The following is a 17,619-nucleotide window of genomic DNA, read 5'->3' on the forward strand; positions in this document are numbered from 1 at the left end:
TTACTCTTTACTTTAGAACTGTGGGAGCACTGAAGCTTCACTGCAGTGTGCTCAGACACAACAGACGACTTCACATCAGGGAGGGGAGCGAGACAGCCAGACAACATCAGGCACTGCGAAGCGCTGCAGCTGGATCAGCCGCGACAGGGAGGTCAGCAGTAACTACACTTGAGGAGCACACGGCGCCGAGACGCAGCCAGCAGCGAAGCACAAAGCCCAAACGCCCTGTCAGCAAGAAGAGGAACACACGCCAGGGTCACAAAAAAAGGATGTTTCAAAATGCTGACAAAAGCCATACGCTGTGCTACAGAAATCCTCTAATATCTCTGCTCATTCACTTATCTCTTCTGAAGTACAGGTAAGAAGCAGGAATCTCAAGTTTCTGTGACATCCCGCTGCCTGAGCATACTCCTGAGACCTGAGAGACGGACCACGTGGAGAGATGGACTCACATGCAAGACCAGCTGCACTCCAATCCTTTTTCTCGACTGCTGATAATTCCCAAGAGTAACAACTTAGACTGATTAGATGCTCACACAGTCACCATAACACCCCTTAAAATAAAAAGACTGTTCCCCTTACTGCCATTTTCACAGCCTCTTAAGTAACAGCTGTTCTCCCTGAGAGCTTGCACTTTCCCTTCCGTATTAAAGCGTGGTTCTGCCACTGTTAGACATGAACACGTCTTCTCCAGTCTTTCCTTCTTTGCTGTCCCAACTTTCCAGTCTCCATGAGTATCTCTAGCCATGGAACCGGTCATTTTATTCAAACCTTAGGGTAGGAAACATAAAAGCAACAGAAAGGCACACAAATGGGAGCTCAGTTTCTACTAATTACCCAACTACCCAAATCAATCCTGAGCAGTACATCCAGCTGCACGTCAGTATGATCAAGACACTGGTGTCTGACAATTTTATCATTCATCTTCCTGACTTGCCAACAGGCATCTCTTTGGGAATATTTAAACTGGTGTTTGCATCATGGAAAGGAGAAATGTTGCATCTCCGTACTTAATCATTATAAATTGGAAAAAAAAAAAATAGGAACTCTCCCAAGTCCAGTTACAAATATTTCCATACTGTTTAGACATGCATTTGGAGTTAAATCCCTGTGCACTGTCTCTGAGCACTTCTTTAGAAGAGAGCAAATGGAAAAGTGTAATTGCTTAGCAGTATGAAGAACAGACTGCAGTAAATACACGAATGCAATGAATAAGGCAGCATGTTAATTAGGACTCCAGAATCGTTCACTCTTTGGAAAGGGCTTCCTTCAGCAGGAAAACAAGGGGAGTGCTAAGGCCTCCACTTAAAGCTATGCATTTTTATATATGAGGATTTGTTTACTAAATGAGGTGACCCTAGCATGCTCAGTCCCAGTTACTACAATATCCCTAACTGAAGCTTTTACTTTCTTCTACTTGAAGTCAAATACCCTATGAGGGTATACTAACTCTTTCTTGGATTCTAATATGCTTAATGAAAATTCACATACAGGTAAAGCCTAGGAGCCAGAACACATGAACACAAGCACGTGCTTTCCCCTCGCCGAGACACATCAATGAGACATCCAATTTCTGTTCTCAATTTGCTCGCTTCTGAAAACTTTCAGAATGACAAAGTTATTCTGAAAGGAACAATTCCTTAAATGAATCAGCTCATCAGTTTTTTAAGAGACATTGAATAGAACAAACTTATTTCTAGTAAGATAGTATAGATGTATAGATTAGAGGAAAAGTAATCTTGTTCAGGAGAGACCCGTTCCCGCAATCTGTAGTTTTAGAGGGACCTGTCTCCCAGTAGGTTCACACAAAGCTAGAATAATAAAACCAAGTTACAGGAACCTCTACCGAGTGTTTTGTTCCTAAGTTTTGAGCACCAGTCTTCTACCACATACCAGTGTGCTCACACTGCTTGTTAGAGGATCACTTTCCTGTTTTCTGTCTGCAACTGACTTAAACACTGCTCTGAACTGCTACACAAAGTCGGTCCCGGGGACTTCCACTTGGCAGAGGAAACATCTTGGTTAGGGGAAGGGTGGTCATGAATTACAGACACACAATCAGGTGCGTGCAAACACGTAAATCACAGCCTGAAAACATAGCTCAAGCTTACTTTCACCTTCCACAGAAATGCAAATAGTGCACTTTCATTGCTTTGCAGAAAGTTTGCAACTCTCGGTAAGTTAAGTTCAGCTTTCTTGCATCTCAAGCAAATTTCCCCAACCAACTAGAAAGTACCTATAAATCACAAGATGCTTATGTGAAGAGAGAGACTATCTTATGACAACCGCAGTTACTAAGCCAAATGTTTCTGTATGGCCATCAACTCCCTCCCCCCAAAATGCACTCCATTTAAAGGAGTTATTTTATTTTTATCACTGCTTTCTGATTTTTGTTCCGGTAACAAGTTAGGGCAAAAAAAGATTAACACCTTTTCCTGCCTACTTCCAGAAAGCTGTTCCTCAAGAAACTGCTGAGCAACTTATCACCAATGCCCTCATGACCTAAGATTCAAACTGTAAGATTAGAGGGGGAAAAATCGAATGGATCACTACTAAATATATTTGCCTTGCTAAAAAGCCTTTATTTCAACAACAGGTTAACGGTGTAGAAAGTGGCAGTGTATCCAAGTTTAAAGCATCTGGTCAGAGCACCAAGTCAGAACCAAGTCCAGAAGAGTGCCTTTGGAAGTATTTGCACTGACCTGTCAGTCACACTCATTGTTGCAGTAGTTTAAGCCTAGATATTCATGAGAATCAGTGCTATGTATTTCAATGCAATTGTGAATTTTAATTGTAATTAAATATTATTAAAGGAACAACTACATCAAAAAATCAAGGGTAGAAAATGCCATGAAACGTAGTCAGGAGAACACGACTTTTCAGAGCACGGTATCACAGAGCCTGCTATGTAAACCACTGGAAGCACTGCTTGCTACTGACAGGATAAACACAGGAACTTGGATCTACAGCCATCTCCCATGCTATTAAACACATTGCTACCCAATGTTTTCTTAAAGCCACGTCAACTAAGCAGGCTGAATCTTAGTGACCACTTGACACCTCAGTATAATTGGCACCACAAAATGTTCGAGCTAGCAATTCTGCTCTGCATACAAGTGCGACTGTGTGAACTGCGAGACAGCAAAAATAAAAATAAAAATCCAAGCTTGTTAACACATCACACTCTCAATTAGTGCCTTGCTAGATATCTTAGCTGTTCCGGTGCTCAGCATCACTATTAACTATCTGCGACAATATAAATGGAGCACTACCCCTGGAAAATGCAGAGCCATCTCAAAAAAACAAAAAGAGACTATGTATGCAGTACAAACAGTACTCATGAATAAAAAAAAATAAGGGAATGAATCTCCTACTTAACAAGGATGAAAAAAATGCCTTCTGCAGCTTGGAAAGCTAGGGCAAAATAAAAGCTATGGTAAAAGGTAAATGTGTGCAGAGGCACTTCTGTAACTAACATATCAAAATATTAACTTTAAGAATTTGAGATCTGTTAATGAACCATAAGACTGATCATAATTGCAAGTCTTAGTCAGGAGAAATATAAAGCAATATGTACTGTGCTCAGTTAAAAAAAATACAGATGTGGTACCCATCTATCTGATACTGAAATAGGATTCAGCGAAACAAAGGAGTCACACAGATTCACCCGTAGGGCCCTTCCAACCCAGCAGTGCTCTTCTCCTCCTAGCAATGTCAGAAGAAAGCTGGAAAAGCCAAGCTAATTATACATTTTGCTCTGATGATAGAAATGGAGTCAGGTGGCTTCTGTCCTGATTCCAGCTACAAGTACCTCTCTGTTCATCTTCTGGCTGAAGGTGTTCTCATTTAGCGTGTACTTAAAATCACCCCAATTACCTTAAATTAAATTTTCAAACTCTTTTTTGCTATGAGGTTGTCTAGGATCTGCTTTTTTCTTCTCCTCTCAGACAAACACTCCAAGCATTATCCACATGACCTCACAGGTACTCTGATTACAGACCTAACTGTGGCTCTGAACAGCCAGTTGAGTATGTACTTACATAACTTGACAGATGATAAACTTCTTAGACAATAGAAATTGCTATGCCATTAAAATTAGGCCATTTTCTCTTTAAGGACTACAAAACCTTTTTAATATGTTAATCGCAGCAGTTTTGCCAATAATATGATTTACTTCCTAGCAAAATATATTTGTCCAATGTATCCCAGAAGTATCACTAAAAAGTGACATTTAAGAGTTTAAGGTACAATGGTCTATTAAGCCAAGCCATTCCTTTATGACAGTGTGTTCTGGCTTTATAGCACAACTTCTTTAGAAAATGAAATAAATTGGCTGGCAGACTTTAGTTGCTTACAGGATTCAAGCTATTCTTTCAAACGAGAATGAAGGAAATTTTGTTTTTCCTATTTTCATGCAATTGTCAGCAAACTGACATGAAACTAAAATTTGGGTCCAGACTGGTTAACTTTTGTAACGATTTGACCTGCCTGATCTTAAAAAAAAACAAATAAAAAATGGATTATGTGTGTGATCTCATTGTAATAACCTCAATCAACATTTGTACCACAGAAACCTGGGATGGTACTAATCCAGAACTAAGCGTTTTAAAGCCTGTATGTCTCTTCTTTTCATGGGCCAGTATAATGTCGATAGCACTGCAGTCTCAGTGGTAACATGCAACATTGCTTCAATTACGATTTCTGGGAATAATCATTTTCAGACCTCTTCTAATGATTCTCATTCATCAGCACTTAAGTAAAGCCCCAAACCCATCCTGTAGATATGGAGAAGTAAGACTGATCTCTATCATGCCACAAAGTTCTGCCCTCGAGCTGTTTCGGTCACACAGTCCCACTTCTGTAAATACTTTTCTTTTATACCCATTACGTCCGGTAAAGGCAGAAGTAGGGTAATTTGCCTGCTGTACCTCGGGATTGATCACTACCAACTCTACAACATGCAATAAAGTCTGCTGTAGTTTTCTGTTGAGTGGGACAGAAATTCTTACTACACAGTGGGGCGATAGCTACAGTTAAGATAAAAAGTTGGACTCTGCAACAATCTGAAAAAGGTGAGTATCCACATCTCCACATCACATCCCAAACAAAAGCATGCCTTTGTTTTTGCACTGTGCCACTCCAGAGACTTTTCATAACTAGAACTCTGCTCACCAGTCTCTCCCTAACTGGTCTTGAAAACACTGCGTTACAGCTCCTTTAAGATATAAACCATCATCCTGCCAAGGGTTAAATAAAAATCTAACGTAATAGGAATTCAGTTCTCAAATCCAAGCTGATGTTTTAACAAGAAAACAAAACTCATTTGATTTCCAGCTAATCAATCATCAAACTCTGTTTTGAAAAATCCTGCCCTCAAGAGAATACGACCAATTTCTCAAATGATGTTTTTCCCCTACAGAAATCACTTAATGCAATATACAGCTTTGTTTTGAAAACAGGCAACTGTTAGGGCCTTTGAGATATGCAGAAATATCTTCACGCTTATCCTGGTAAAACCCATGCCAGAATTGTATAGAGAAATGTATAATAAAGTATTTCTTGGATAGAAAATTTCCAAGTCAACAGGAAGGCCAGTTATATTAAAAATTGAATGCTGCTGCCCAATATCCTACCAAGCTAAAATTCTTGTTAGTCAGTGCTATTCCAATATTTCACACATCAGTATTCCTCCTTCTCAATTTTTTATAATTACAGTCATCATCAGAAGGAAGGTTTGAAAAACATCACTAACTACAGGGAAACAGAGAAACATTCTCTGGAGAGCTCAAGGCCCACATACCAACCTCCATGAATTTAGTATTTTAATTAGTGGAAAATTCTAGATATAGCTGTGCAACTGCATAATGGAAGTCAACCAAAGCAATGCGCTACTGCTTTTCCAAGTATGTGTTTACCCTGAGCACTGCCTACTGAATTCAAAGCCATAACACACAGTACCATAACGATATCTGCAAGACTCTGCTCAGGATCAACACTGCTGTCCAGAGCTCTGCTGTCAGCAGCGCCTTGATCAAAGTTCATGGTGACATTATTTAGTTTGGAAGAACTAAAAGCAGTTGTACAGGAAGGTAATAGGCTTTAATGGGGAATATTTCCCACTCCCACTTCCATCTCCCCAGAGAAATGAACAAGACAAATCAAAATGAGTACTAGAGATAGGGCTTTGCTATATAGCAAATGATTGTTCTCCTCTTGGATGCTCTAGTGTGGGAAGAATAAAGTTCCCTTCCTTTAAGCTGTGAAATTGCTCAGAACTTCAGACATTTATAACAAGAAGTTGTAGGTAGAAATTAATCCTTCAAGAGGATGAGGCAGCATACTGACACAGTGGACGCTGCTTTCCCTTCGCATCAATGATGACAATGAACAGCAACGGGTTTCTCAGCGAGGCAAAAAGTTATGGAGCCTTTCTCGTACTTGGATGAACTTTGGAAAACCTAGAGTAAAGGTCCATAAAAGATGTTATTCCGCACGTATTTTACTTGGTTGTTAAAACAAACAACCAAAAAAACACGCCCACACTCTCTCAACAGAAGATTGTGTTTGTTGTTTAAGTTTTACAGTGGAAATGCTGACAACAGTGCCAAATGTATAGCACCACAGCCTGAAACTATCTACTGAAGTTTGGCTGGTGAGGCTTGTCACAAAAAATTCGCAATTTCACTTTTTATTTCAGTTGTGGAGATTATAAGAGAAGAATATAGACTTTGTTAGAAAACCTCTGCACAGAAGTTGCATTTCTCAAGCGCATTAAGTACATAAACATAAGGATAGCTTAACATCTCCAGAACTGAGATTTTCTTCACCATTTCCTGCTCACCACAAGCCAACTCCTTTCCATTTGTGCTTTCACTTTAGCTTTTGACATATGATTTTTTACCAGCCTACATAAAGACTCTCTTCTTTGGCATTGTGTGCATTTAAAAGGTTGGTCAGCACCTTGCCTTGCTTATCCAAGGGGGCTCACTTAAAAATTAAACTATGCTAGTGTAACTATTCAGTTACAGACACTGGTGTAACCACAGTTCTACGTGAAGAAGCCTATCTTACTTTTACTCACTTAAATATTTATTAATCAATGAAATGGGAAGCGTTCTTAAAAGTTTATGCGGAGTATCTACAGTCAAGGCACTGCTATTCGCAGCACAGGCACACACTGGACAAAGCCCTTTGCACAGACAAAACCTGAGTGTATCAACCCCCGGCCTCAAGTTTGTTTTACTGAACAGTAAAAGAGATTCTAACTTAATGTGCCCAATCCCACGTTCAAAGTAAAGGCACCAACTTCAGAATTGGCTAAACCAGGGCCGCTGTTGATGTCCCCCTGAGAGCGAGGCACATGCCCAGCTCCTCGCGTCGGGGCCCAGCGGCAGAGCCTGCACTCAAGTTTGTAAAACAAACACAACTCCGGGAGGGAAAGCGAGACAACACTTGCCGCAAAGCATCTGGGGTTTGCCCTATTACATGCCACCGGGCTACCTACACACCATAAAGCAGCAGCGTAAACACAGCCGCTCACGCAATCATTATGTATAGTTTGTGAGCAGCTTTGTTTAAAGCCGGGTTCGTAGCCAGCCACGAAATGCCATTTTGGCAGGGGCGCCGAACAAAAGCGGAGGTCCGAGGCCTGCGCTGGCCGTGCCACAAACTCCTGGCCCGACAGCAGCGCCTCGACACCCCCTCGGCACCCCTCAGCGGGAGCATCCTGCGTGGCCTCCGTCCCAACCTGGCTGGCGTAAAACATCTCCCCGGCATCGTCTCGCCGCCCGGAGCCGGCGCTGACTCGTGACTCAGAGGATTTGGGGTTTGTTTTGTTTGTGCAGTCGCGCACCAACTCCGGAGTTCCCAGCCGCGCGGACATCTGCGGGGGATAAAGGCGAGGGCAGCTGGGCCAAATCCCAGCCTCCGCCTGCAGGACCTCCCTGAGGAAGATTTCCACCCACGTCCCCCAAGCGGGGTTGGGGGAAAAAAATCAAGAAGAAATCACAAAGAGCGAGCCGTGGAGCGGCGGCTGGGGGAAGGGAAGGGAAGGGGAAGCCCGGGGCCGGCCGGCAGGACGGGGGCGGTCCAGGGGGGTGCCCCCGGGCCCTGCCCCGGGCTGAGGGACCCCGGGCCCGCCGCCGAAAGGCCGCTTTGTTCGCCCCCCACCCCCCCCACCCCGGGCGGCGTCGCTGCCCCGGTACCTACCGCAGCAGGAGACGACGAGGAGCAGGAGCTGCGCTGACCTCCATGCCGGGGAGCCTCCTGCGCTCCCCCAAGGGGCCATAACCCCGGCCCGCGGCGAGGCGACGAGCAGCAGCCGGTCCTGCCACCGCCGCGCCCCCGACACGCAGCCGGAGCCGCCAAGCGAGAGGAGGCGAAGGAGGAGGGGGGGAGAGAGCCGGCCTCGCCTCGCCCCCCCGCCGGAGCTGCGGCCTCGGGGAGCGCTAGCGGCCCGCACTCGCCCTCCTCATCCGCCCGCCCGCGGAGCCATGAGCCGCCGCCGCTGCCTCCGCCGGCCTCGGCCTCCTTCCCTCCGCCCCGCAAACGCTTCCTCCTCCCGGCTGGGCTCCGCCGCGGCTGCGCACTGCCCCGCCGAGCGCATGGAGGCGCCGCCGGCAGCCGCGGGGCGGAGCGGAGCCGAGCGGGGCGGCGGGGGAGGGCCCGGCCTCGGCCCGGCACCTCCCGGCCCGCCCCGCCGCGGGGAGGCCGCGACCTCTGAGGGGAAGGGCCCGAAGTGGGCTCCGAGGGGCTGGGAGGGTGAAAGCCCCCCCCCGGTGCAGGCCTGATCCGCTGCCCTGAAAACGCGTGTGTGAAATGCAGCCCGCTCTGCGAAGCGCCGAGACGCCAGGCAGCCCCCCGCCGAGGCGTTTCTGGCCTCCAAATCTGCGTTTCACAAATGAGACCTAAAAAGGAATGTGTAAACAAAAAGTTAAACTCTGCTGTGGATGTGTTGCATCCAGATTTACGGACCTACACGTGTAGCTGCGACACGGAACATTTCTGTTAACATACGATCAGCCACCCTTCACCGTGAATTTCTGCTAACGTGCAATGAACCATCCTTCGCCATACGTTTCTGTTAATGTACAATTAACCATCCTTCACCTTTTAATGACCTTATGTTTTCACAGTTTCTATCACTCTCCATTGTTTGAGTACCAAAAGCAAGTAGGATTCACAGTGCAATCTCTCTCTAGAATTCTGCAGCGTCAGTTACAGACTTGGAGAAGTGTTTATTGCCCGAAAGCTCCTCAGCTCTACTAGATGAGCTGATTTATTAGGAAAATAAATTATTACCATTTCTTAAAAGAACACAAATCACACAGGTCAGGCTTCATTGCTGCATCATGAGAACAGATGTTCTGGATCCGACCAGAGCTCTGGCTCCATGAAAGTTAATGGTTGTGGCGATTGCTCTATTTCTCCTTACTCTTTATTTCCCACCCACCATTTCATTTCAGAAGGAAAAGAAGTATATTGGGGGATATGTCTTTTTTGGAGGTGTGTAGGGGAAATAGGTTGTTATATGGATGAGCATCTTGAAGTAGATAAAGTATCAGTGATAGTCACTAAAGAAGGAAGACAAACCAGACAAGCCTGAATGTTCCCTTACTCTCTGGGAAGTTGTGGCTCAGGAACACCCTGAATTATAGATGATATCATTGAGTTTAATAACTCTCAATGGATTAGTCTTTGGTAAATTTATCCAGTCACAGTTTGAACCTATGAGCAACGTGACTTCAACTCTCAGAAGCTATAACTATGCATACAAAAAATAGCACTTAAAGGGAGAAAAAACCACAACCTGTATTTGCAGGTTTATACAAATAAATTCACAGTGTCTTAGTCAGTAAACTTTTTCTTTCTTTTTCTTTTTATTTTTTTTCAAACTTGCAAGTTTGAACAACTTCTTCACTGAAACCGCGGATGCCCTATATTTCCACCCAGTGTATCCCATTCCCTTTTTTGTTGTTAATTATTAACGGGGGGTCAGTGGAAGGATGCTTAGGAAGTCTGCTGCTGGGAAAGATACCGCCGCCTTTATGAACAGATGCAGCACAGAACCTGTGCCCACACAGAGACTTCTAACCCTCCCACAGTAATTGCAGCTGTAGTTGCTGGGTGCAAGTCCTTACTGGAACTCATTAAACTCTCTGCTGTAGAGATAGGTCAACATTAAACAAACAAATCAGCACATAATCCATAACCTTTCTCTGCTCCTCCCAAAGTTATTTTTGTCTGTCTAGTTCAACCCAATTTCTGCCACCCAGTTGCATGTTATTGAGAGATGTGATATGATTCTCTTTCCAGAGACTTCAGTTGCACAACAAAGAAAACACTAATTATCTTTTCAGATTAAATGCTATTCCAAACATCCCTATTGGCAAAACTGCTTTCAGTCACTCACACAAACAAGTGGTTACCCTTTATCGTTTACCCAGGTTGATCATTCAAGGCAGTGGAGAGCAAAGCATCAACCCCTGGCATCATGGGCTTAATTTTAACACTGTTGTCAAAGATGCAAAGCAAAGGATGATATGTAAAATATCTCTGTACTAAATGAGCTTGGCAAGCAAAAGGTGAGCTAGTGATGTAATGACCTAAGGAACAACCTCTGAAGCTCTGGTTTGCCTACTTATGATGAACTGGATTTTTTAAGTCTAAGGAGGAGAATGTGTTAGGTCCAGACAAGATGCTCATGATATCAGGTAACATCTTTCCAGTAGTCCTCTTAGCAAGCTCACCAAATTTATGAACTTTGACATACTTAGAAAGACTCCTTTCCTGGCAAAGTTATCTGAGAAAAAATCTTACTCCTATTTTGCTGCTCCTTCTGTTGGCCTCTGCCAAGAGCTGTCTGTCTTAATCTCTTTGATGTTTGGGCGAAAAGTATCATTTTCCTTTTGTCTGAAAAGTGCCTAGTAAATCTTAACCGTGTATACATAAAATTCTAATCATGACTGCATGGATTTTTTTACTCTTATCTGAAGATGACAAATAAAATTTTATCAGTAGAAGTAATTTTTAAGCAGCACGGAAGCTGACACTGTCTTTCTTTTGGATTTTAAGGCAGGTAAAGATAAATTATCCTGAAATTGCACACATGATTGACCTTGAACCAAACCAAGAGTTTCATAACAGTCAGTTGTTCCTCTGCTTGAAGTTCAAGGTTGGCGTGTGAATCTCCTGAAGCAGCTTCAGTAAGAATTATCAGGAACCCACTGATGATATCGACTTACTACTTTATCACCCTGCAGTTTTACTTTCCACATTGTTTTCTTTTCAGTGATTGTCTTTTTACAGTCACTTCAGCTTTACTTCATTGCCTGTCACGTGTTTCCTTCTCTCCATCCTTGCTCTTTTTTTTTTATTTTTTTCTCTTCCTACACCTTCCTCACCAGTTCACCCTTTCTTTTTTGTCCCTTCAGACTATGCTGTTAGCAAATGCCACCCACAGATTTAACAGCACTTTTACAAGCCATTGTAAAAGTTCTCCCCAGTTCATTCCTTTCTCTGTACTCTTCCTCTGACTGTCTGTAAAATTGCAGGGGGCAATCTTACATCATGTCTCCCTAATGCCAGCTTCTGGTAGCATCTCGGTACCATTTTAATACATAATAAGAAAGGGAACAATTCAAAATATTGTCTAGATCTCAGCTTAATGAAGTAAAAAATAGCTTTCCTCTACCAGTTTCAATACTTTCTATCTCAGAAACTCCCTTCCGGTGAGGGCATAAGAAATCTTGATATTTTCAGTGTCAGATTGTAATTTGGAGTGAGATCTCTACCACGTCTGAATTTACTGCATCTTCTTTTTGCAGAAGAATTCAAGGATTTTATCATAAAAGAGACATCAGAGGAATTCTAAATATATTTATTTTATGGTAGTATTTTTTCCAAATCAATTATTTATAAACCTAAAGTAGAAAAAAGTAGGCAGCAGAGGAAGTGAATGTCTCTCCCAGATTTTCATTTGTTCTGCAGCACAGTGTATGAACATAGACTGGGACAAAAATGATTTGTTTCATTTTTTCATTTCCTTTTTTTATATATATATATATATTTAGTTTTTGGCAAACAAACAGATGTTTGCCCAGCACTTGTCTGAAGGGTGCTAAAAGACTTGATTTTTTATTCAACATTAATTTTAATACTAGACCACAGCTACCTCAAGTCTAGAGTACCCTACATAACTTTGCTGCAAAGTGATGAAAGACAATGGAAGATGGTGCCAGAAATGTCTGGATCAAGTCCACTGTGTTAAAAATATATTGCATAGATCAGAATCTGCTTGCATTGTGCAGGAGTACATATTAATATTGCTGTTGCATGCTGGAGAAAATGCATCAACGGTGTTATGTGATCATTTACTTCCCTGATATTTATAATTAGTATCGCTACTGTCTAGAGGCCAATCAAGGGTAGGGTCCCATTATGCTTAGGACTGTACAAATATAGGACATGCTGTACAATGTGCAGTGGAAAACAGTCCAAATAGTTAGCTTGGCTAACTGCAAATGAAGTGTGTCTGGAGCCAGTGACAGTGTAGCTGCATCATCATGACGTTGCACTCAACCTGATTCTGTAGGGCATATTCGTTTAAGCACCGTGCCCCACTAAGTGACTCTGGGATCCACTTTGTTTTTTTTCAAACTACCACAAAGCACTTGAAATAAGTCAGGGCTCTTTTTCCATGTTTTTTCATCTGGGAACTGTAGGTTTGCAGGCAGTTTGTGAGCTCTTTTACCTAAAGTCTAAATGAAGCAACGGGATCCCCAGCAGGAAAAAGGAATTTGTAGATAAGCAAGTTTTAAAAACTACCTGCAAAATTTGTTAGCTTGTTTAAAAGTAATTCATGTCCCTAATGTAATAGTAATTTTTGTCCTTTTTTTTTTTTTTTTTTTTTTTTTTTTTTTCCATGTATTAGATATTACGCTTTAAATATTACAGGCATGTTATGTTCAACTAACTGCTCAGATTAAGCCATGAGTTGTTATCACAGGCGCTGTAGTTTCCCTGACAATAATAGCACCTCTGTCATATGCTGCGTGAATGGCTATTGACTAATTATTTAGTTTTAGACAGTTCTGGAAAAGCTGCCCAAGCTTGTTCATTTATTAAAGTGTGTTGCTGCTGCAAAGACAATCCAACGGAAGTAGCTTCAGTTTGGAATAAACCTTGTGACAAAGTGTGGCCTAATTCGGTCTGTAATTACAGTGAGTAACATAATGCTTAGATGAGTACCTACAACATGTTAACAACAATGGTGTTAAAACTGCTTTTGTTATTTCCTTATTGTCAACTAAAGCAGTTTAACTCTTATTGTAGCAATGTGGACTTAGGTGGCAGGCAAATATCAACAAGCTTCGTGATACTTTCATTCCTCTGTCTGTATCCTTAATACCAGACCCAGAAAAAGGCGTGAGAATCACTGTATTAGTATAATTTTACTATAGAATTACCAGTGTATTAGACAAGCATCTGTGGTTATATAAACTGGCTGAATAGCATCAAAAGATAGCAGAGAATCTGAGCCTGTAGTCACATCACATCTCAGAAGAAAATCTCGTCTTTTGCTTCAGTCTTTAGAGACCTAAGGCTGCACTTAGCAGCCTGCACTTAGCAGCCGTTCCCTTACCTTTGGATTTAGCTTCTCAGGAGTAAGGAACAGAATCTGCCAGAATCCGCTTGCTGAAACCTGAAAGAAACTTCTGTCACTAAAATCTCTTACAAAAACCTTTGTGGTTTCTATTTTGTTGTTGTTTGCTTTTTTTTTTTTTCTTTTTTTTTTTTTCCATCTATAAACACTTTTTTTTAGAAAACATTGTCATGAAGCCGTAAAAAAGCCTGAGTTTAAGGTCTAGGTAAAGCAATGAATTTATAGGCAAAGACATTTGTATAAAACAGTCAAATAATTTTGAGTAATTAGCCAGTCACAGAAAGAGAGCAACTGTTCGGCTGATTCATGGACAGAATGAAGAACTAAACTATTTCAATTTTAGAGCAGACAAGCCTAAAGACCAAGGGGAAAAGGAAAGAAAGAAACAAAACAAAACAACATCAACAACCAAACACCTGAATATTCCAAAAGAGAGAAAAAAACAAAACAGAAGACTTCATGATTAGAAAGAACATAAAAAATCTCCTTAATACAAACAGAACATTTCATAAGCAATTTTCAAAACCTAAAAGGCTAATTACCTCCTGTAAAATGAGCTATTAAAAACATACTTTTTTAAAATTATTTTTGGCTACATTTTTTATTTCTAAATTCAATTTATTTTTTCTTACACCCAATTTTTGAAGCAATTATCTTTTCAAGCTGCATACTGACACTAGTAATATTCTTGATTTTCTAATTAGGTTAAATTAGAACCTCCTGCATCTGGCCTGCATTTATACATCGTGTCCCCACTGGTCAAAGAGCCAGCATGAAGTCTGAAGAGCCTACAGAGCCAGCATGAAGTCTGAAGTACGGAACTACTTCTAAAATATAGCCCAAGTTAAAAGAAGTGGAGGAAAGTATAGTTTTATAGTCGTAGCAATGTTCTGCATGTAGACAAACATAACTTGTAAACATAACAAGGAAAATGCAACCAACATCAACTGTTAATATTTTGCCCAGGTAACTTTTTTTATCTTTTCATGAGTACAGTTAATCTTTAGCTATGGATCCAGATCACGTGTTTGTCTTGTGGACCCGTGACATCCAAGTGTCAGAGGACAGCCAGAGGAGTTCTGCATCCCTTTATCTCTCTCAGAAGCTTACTCAGTCTCCTCAGTATTGCTAAATCTGATTTCTACAGTTCTCCAGAAGCAGGACTGTAGTACGTTGTTTTTCTTTCATAATAGCAGTTGGGCTGTCTTTTAAAATTCTTAACAGATTTTGCTTGGCATAGCCATACGTGCCATTTCATAGATGTGAGTTGCAATTTGGGGAATAGTACATGGGGTAAACTTGTAGAGGAGGGCATGTCTGTGACCATTCTGCAGGATAGCTCCTAGCTTTGGAGGAAGGAACCCTACAAGAACCAGACAGTTGGAGGATTACATTACTTCATTGTTACCCTGCCTTTCCACTGTCCCATCCAGTAGAAACCAACGTGCAGTCATAATTTGGCTCATAACACATGAGTGAAACTGATTTCGCAACAGAAAGTCTACTCTTAAATCCAAAAATTATGATACCTCTTAGGTGAAGGTTAGTGAGAACTGAGTCAGATCATCTAACTAACTGCAGACCTCAACATAATTCATAGGTTAGTCAAAGTTAGAGAAGGGGTTTCTAAGATACACTCTCGGCTGTTAAAACCAGCAGTAATTGACAACTGCTTGCTTAAGCAAAAGCTTTCCAAGGACTATTACATGTTTCCACTTAAACTTCTGAACATGACAATTACTCTGTCAAAGGTCCAAAATGTGAAGAAACGTATATATGTATTGTATTTATATAAATAATAAACATTAATATGAATAATACAAGTAATAAATTCTTACCTAGGCACCTTAATTTTAGTAGTGCCAGTTCCAAACAGCCTAGGAGTCATTTTAGGTCTTGTCTTCCCTTTCCCCAAATCACATGCTTACTTAAAAACCGTAAGACTCTGAATAAGACTTTGCATATGACTTGACTCATAAAACTTGGCAGTACCATTATATGCTCACCCATTTAAGCTAAGTCAAACACCATGTGGCACTATGTTAAGAGTGCCAGGCATTTGCAATGCTCTACAAGTCTAAAAGATGAAGATGAACATTTTAGTTGTGAAGTGTGTGCAAAATATATATGCAAATTAGAACGTAAGGCAGTTAACGTATCTTTTTAACATGTACAAAGGTATTTTATAGAGCATTGTAGTCTACTACCTTTATTTGAAATCTACTGTATAAACTTAACTTTATATGTAAAATCAAACCTCTATGAAACTGCACAGAAGATAAAGTGCATTTCAGGACTTTTTAAAATACGCAAAAATATGAAAGTAAAATGACATTCACATTTTGTCACCTACACTTCAGAAAATATACCAACAGTACATTTTATGTCCAGTCATTAGAACTACAGGAGTAAATTAAGGCCTGTGTGTCCTAATCCAATTTACATCTCAGTGCATCTGCTGTAAGTGAGAATGGGACATCCATGGCAGAAGAGACCTCCTTGTATTCCCCATTCCTCTGTAGCCACAGCGATCAGGGTGTTAGTGTGGTAATTCAGAGAAGCCTTTCAGTATACTACAAAATGTCTTTAGGACTAGATTCAGTTGATTTACATGTTAGTTTTCCACTGTGCCAGACAGTTTTGCACTTCATTTTTCCCTTTCAAGCTGTAGTCCTACTATGTTACATTGCTTATTTATTGTAAATGATGTTTTCAATATATTCCTGTCAGGCTAGTAGAAGTCTTTGACACACTCCAACTGAGCAATAGCACAGTAACACTGACATATTTTTGTGGCAGTACTGAGAGTTTTTAGACCTAGAGGCTGTATCATGAACTGCAGGAATTAGCACTGTTCCTGAAGTAAATGAAACTACACTAACATGAAGGTTTCCTGAAACCATTCTTGGATCAAGCTCCAGATTTTCCATTTGTAGAAAGTGCAACCATTTGTTGGAGTTTTGCTTGTCTACAAACAGTCAGCTGGCTTTTTCTACCCACTGGAAAAAAAAAAAAAAAAAAAAAAAAAAAGATTAACAGCTAATAGACAAAAGGTTTTGTTTGTTTGTTACAAAACAGCTGCTTCTAATCTACCTTTGACTTGCATTAGTATTACAGTATCAAGGAGAATGTGAGCAAACAAACAAGAGGACAATGAGATCCTGAAGGGCAGATTTCCTACACCAGAAAAACCACTGGTAGTGGATTCAGATGTAATCTGATGCAATAGCAGTGTAGTTTCCTGCAGTCATTTATTATATTGTCCTTTAGCTCCAAATGTGCAGAATATTTTTCTACTGAGCCTGCATAATTGTATTGCAGGAGATATCTAGGACTCCTGGAAATTCTGGCAGCTGGGATCGTTGTCTTCTGAACTAGCATGTGAGGCTCTTAAAATTCAGAAAAGCATTTTGTTATTTTTTACAGTGTTCAAATTTTACTTGTTTATTCACGACTGTCCAGGGCAGAAGGATAAAGACAAAGCCTCTGTCAATAATAAACCCTTCATCATTATCTGCAATCCTGTCCCTGATGACTGGTCCATGTCACAGAAACCCAGCTAGCTGACAATGTAACACCCGTCTCTTATTTCATTCCCCAGTGCCACTCTCCCTCCCCATTCATCACAGATCTAGAGCAGGAAGGATAAAAACTGAAGGGAAGCCAATATTTCCTCACACTTAATCTGTGTGTCCAGAGACAGTATACACTCGGGCCATACTGTTAATCTCTAAATCCCATAAACAGATAAAGCTTTCTAGAGAAGCTGCTGTAGACACTGAGGAGATGATAAAACTCACTTGGTTGCTTCCTGGGAAGACTTCAACTTCCTAGCCTGAATGTGAACATAAAATACAGGAACAAATCCTGTCTTGGTCTAGTAATTTCCTCCTGTAGGAGGAGATAAAACCTGCTGAATTTAGGGGCAGAACTATGAAACTTCATTCCAACAATCT

The 17,619-nt window shown here is 41.2% G+C and overlaps 1 protein-coding gene across 2 annotated transcripts in view; it reads right to left on the minus strand.

The window, feature by feature from the left end:
- Positions 1 to 8,607, minus strand: part of LRP12 (LDL receptor related protein 12) — a 51,389-nt gene extending 42,782 nt beyond the window's left edge. The window contains exon 1 of one of the 2 annotated variants that reach the window (XM_068672478.1): positions 8,209 to 8,607. In XM_068672478.1, the coding sequence (XP_068528579.1) occupies positions 8,209 to 8,287 (79 nt within the window). In that variant the 5' untranslated portion in view covers positions 8,288 to 8,607. The remainder of the gene's footprint in view (positions 1 to 8,208) is intronic. The other variant, XM_068672477.1, reaches the window with a different exon arrangement.
- Between the last annotated feature and the right edge of the window lie 9,012 nt (positions 8,608 to 17,619).

Source organism: Anas acuta, chromosome 2, assembly GCF_963932015.1.
Source record: "Anas acuta chromosome 2, bAnaAcu1.1, whole genome shotgun sequence".
NCBI classification, from domain to species: Eukaryota; Metazoa; Chordata; class Aves; order Anseriformes; family Anatidae; genus Anas; species Anas acuta.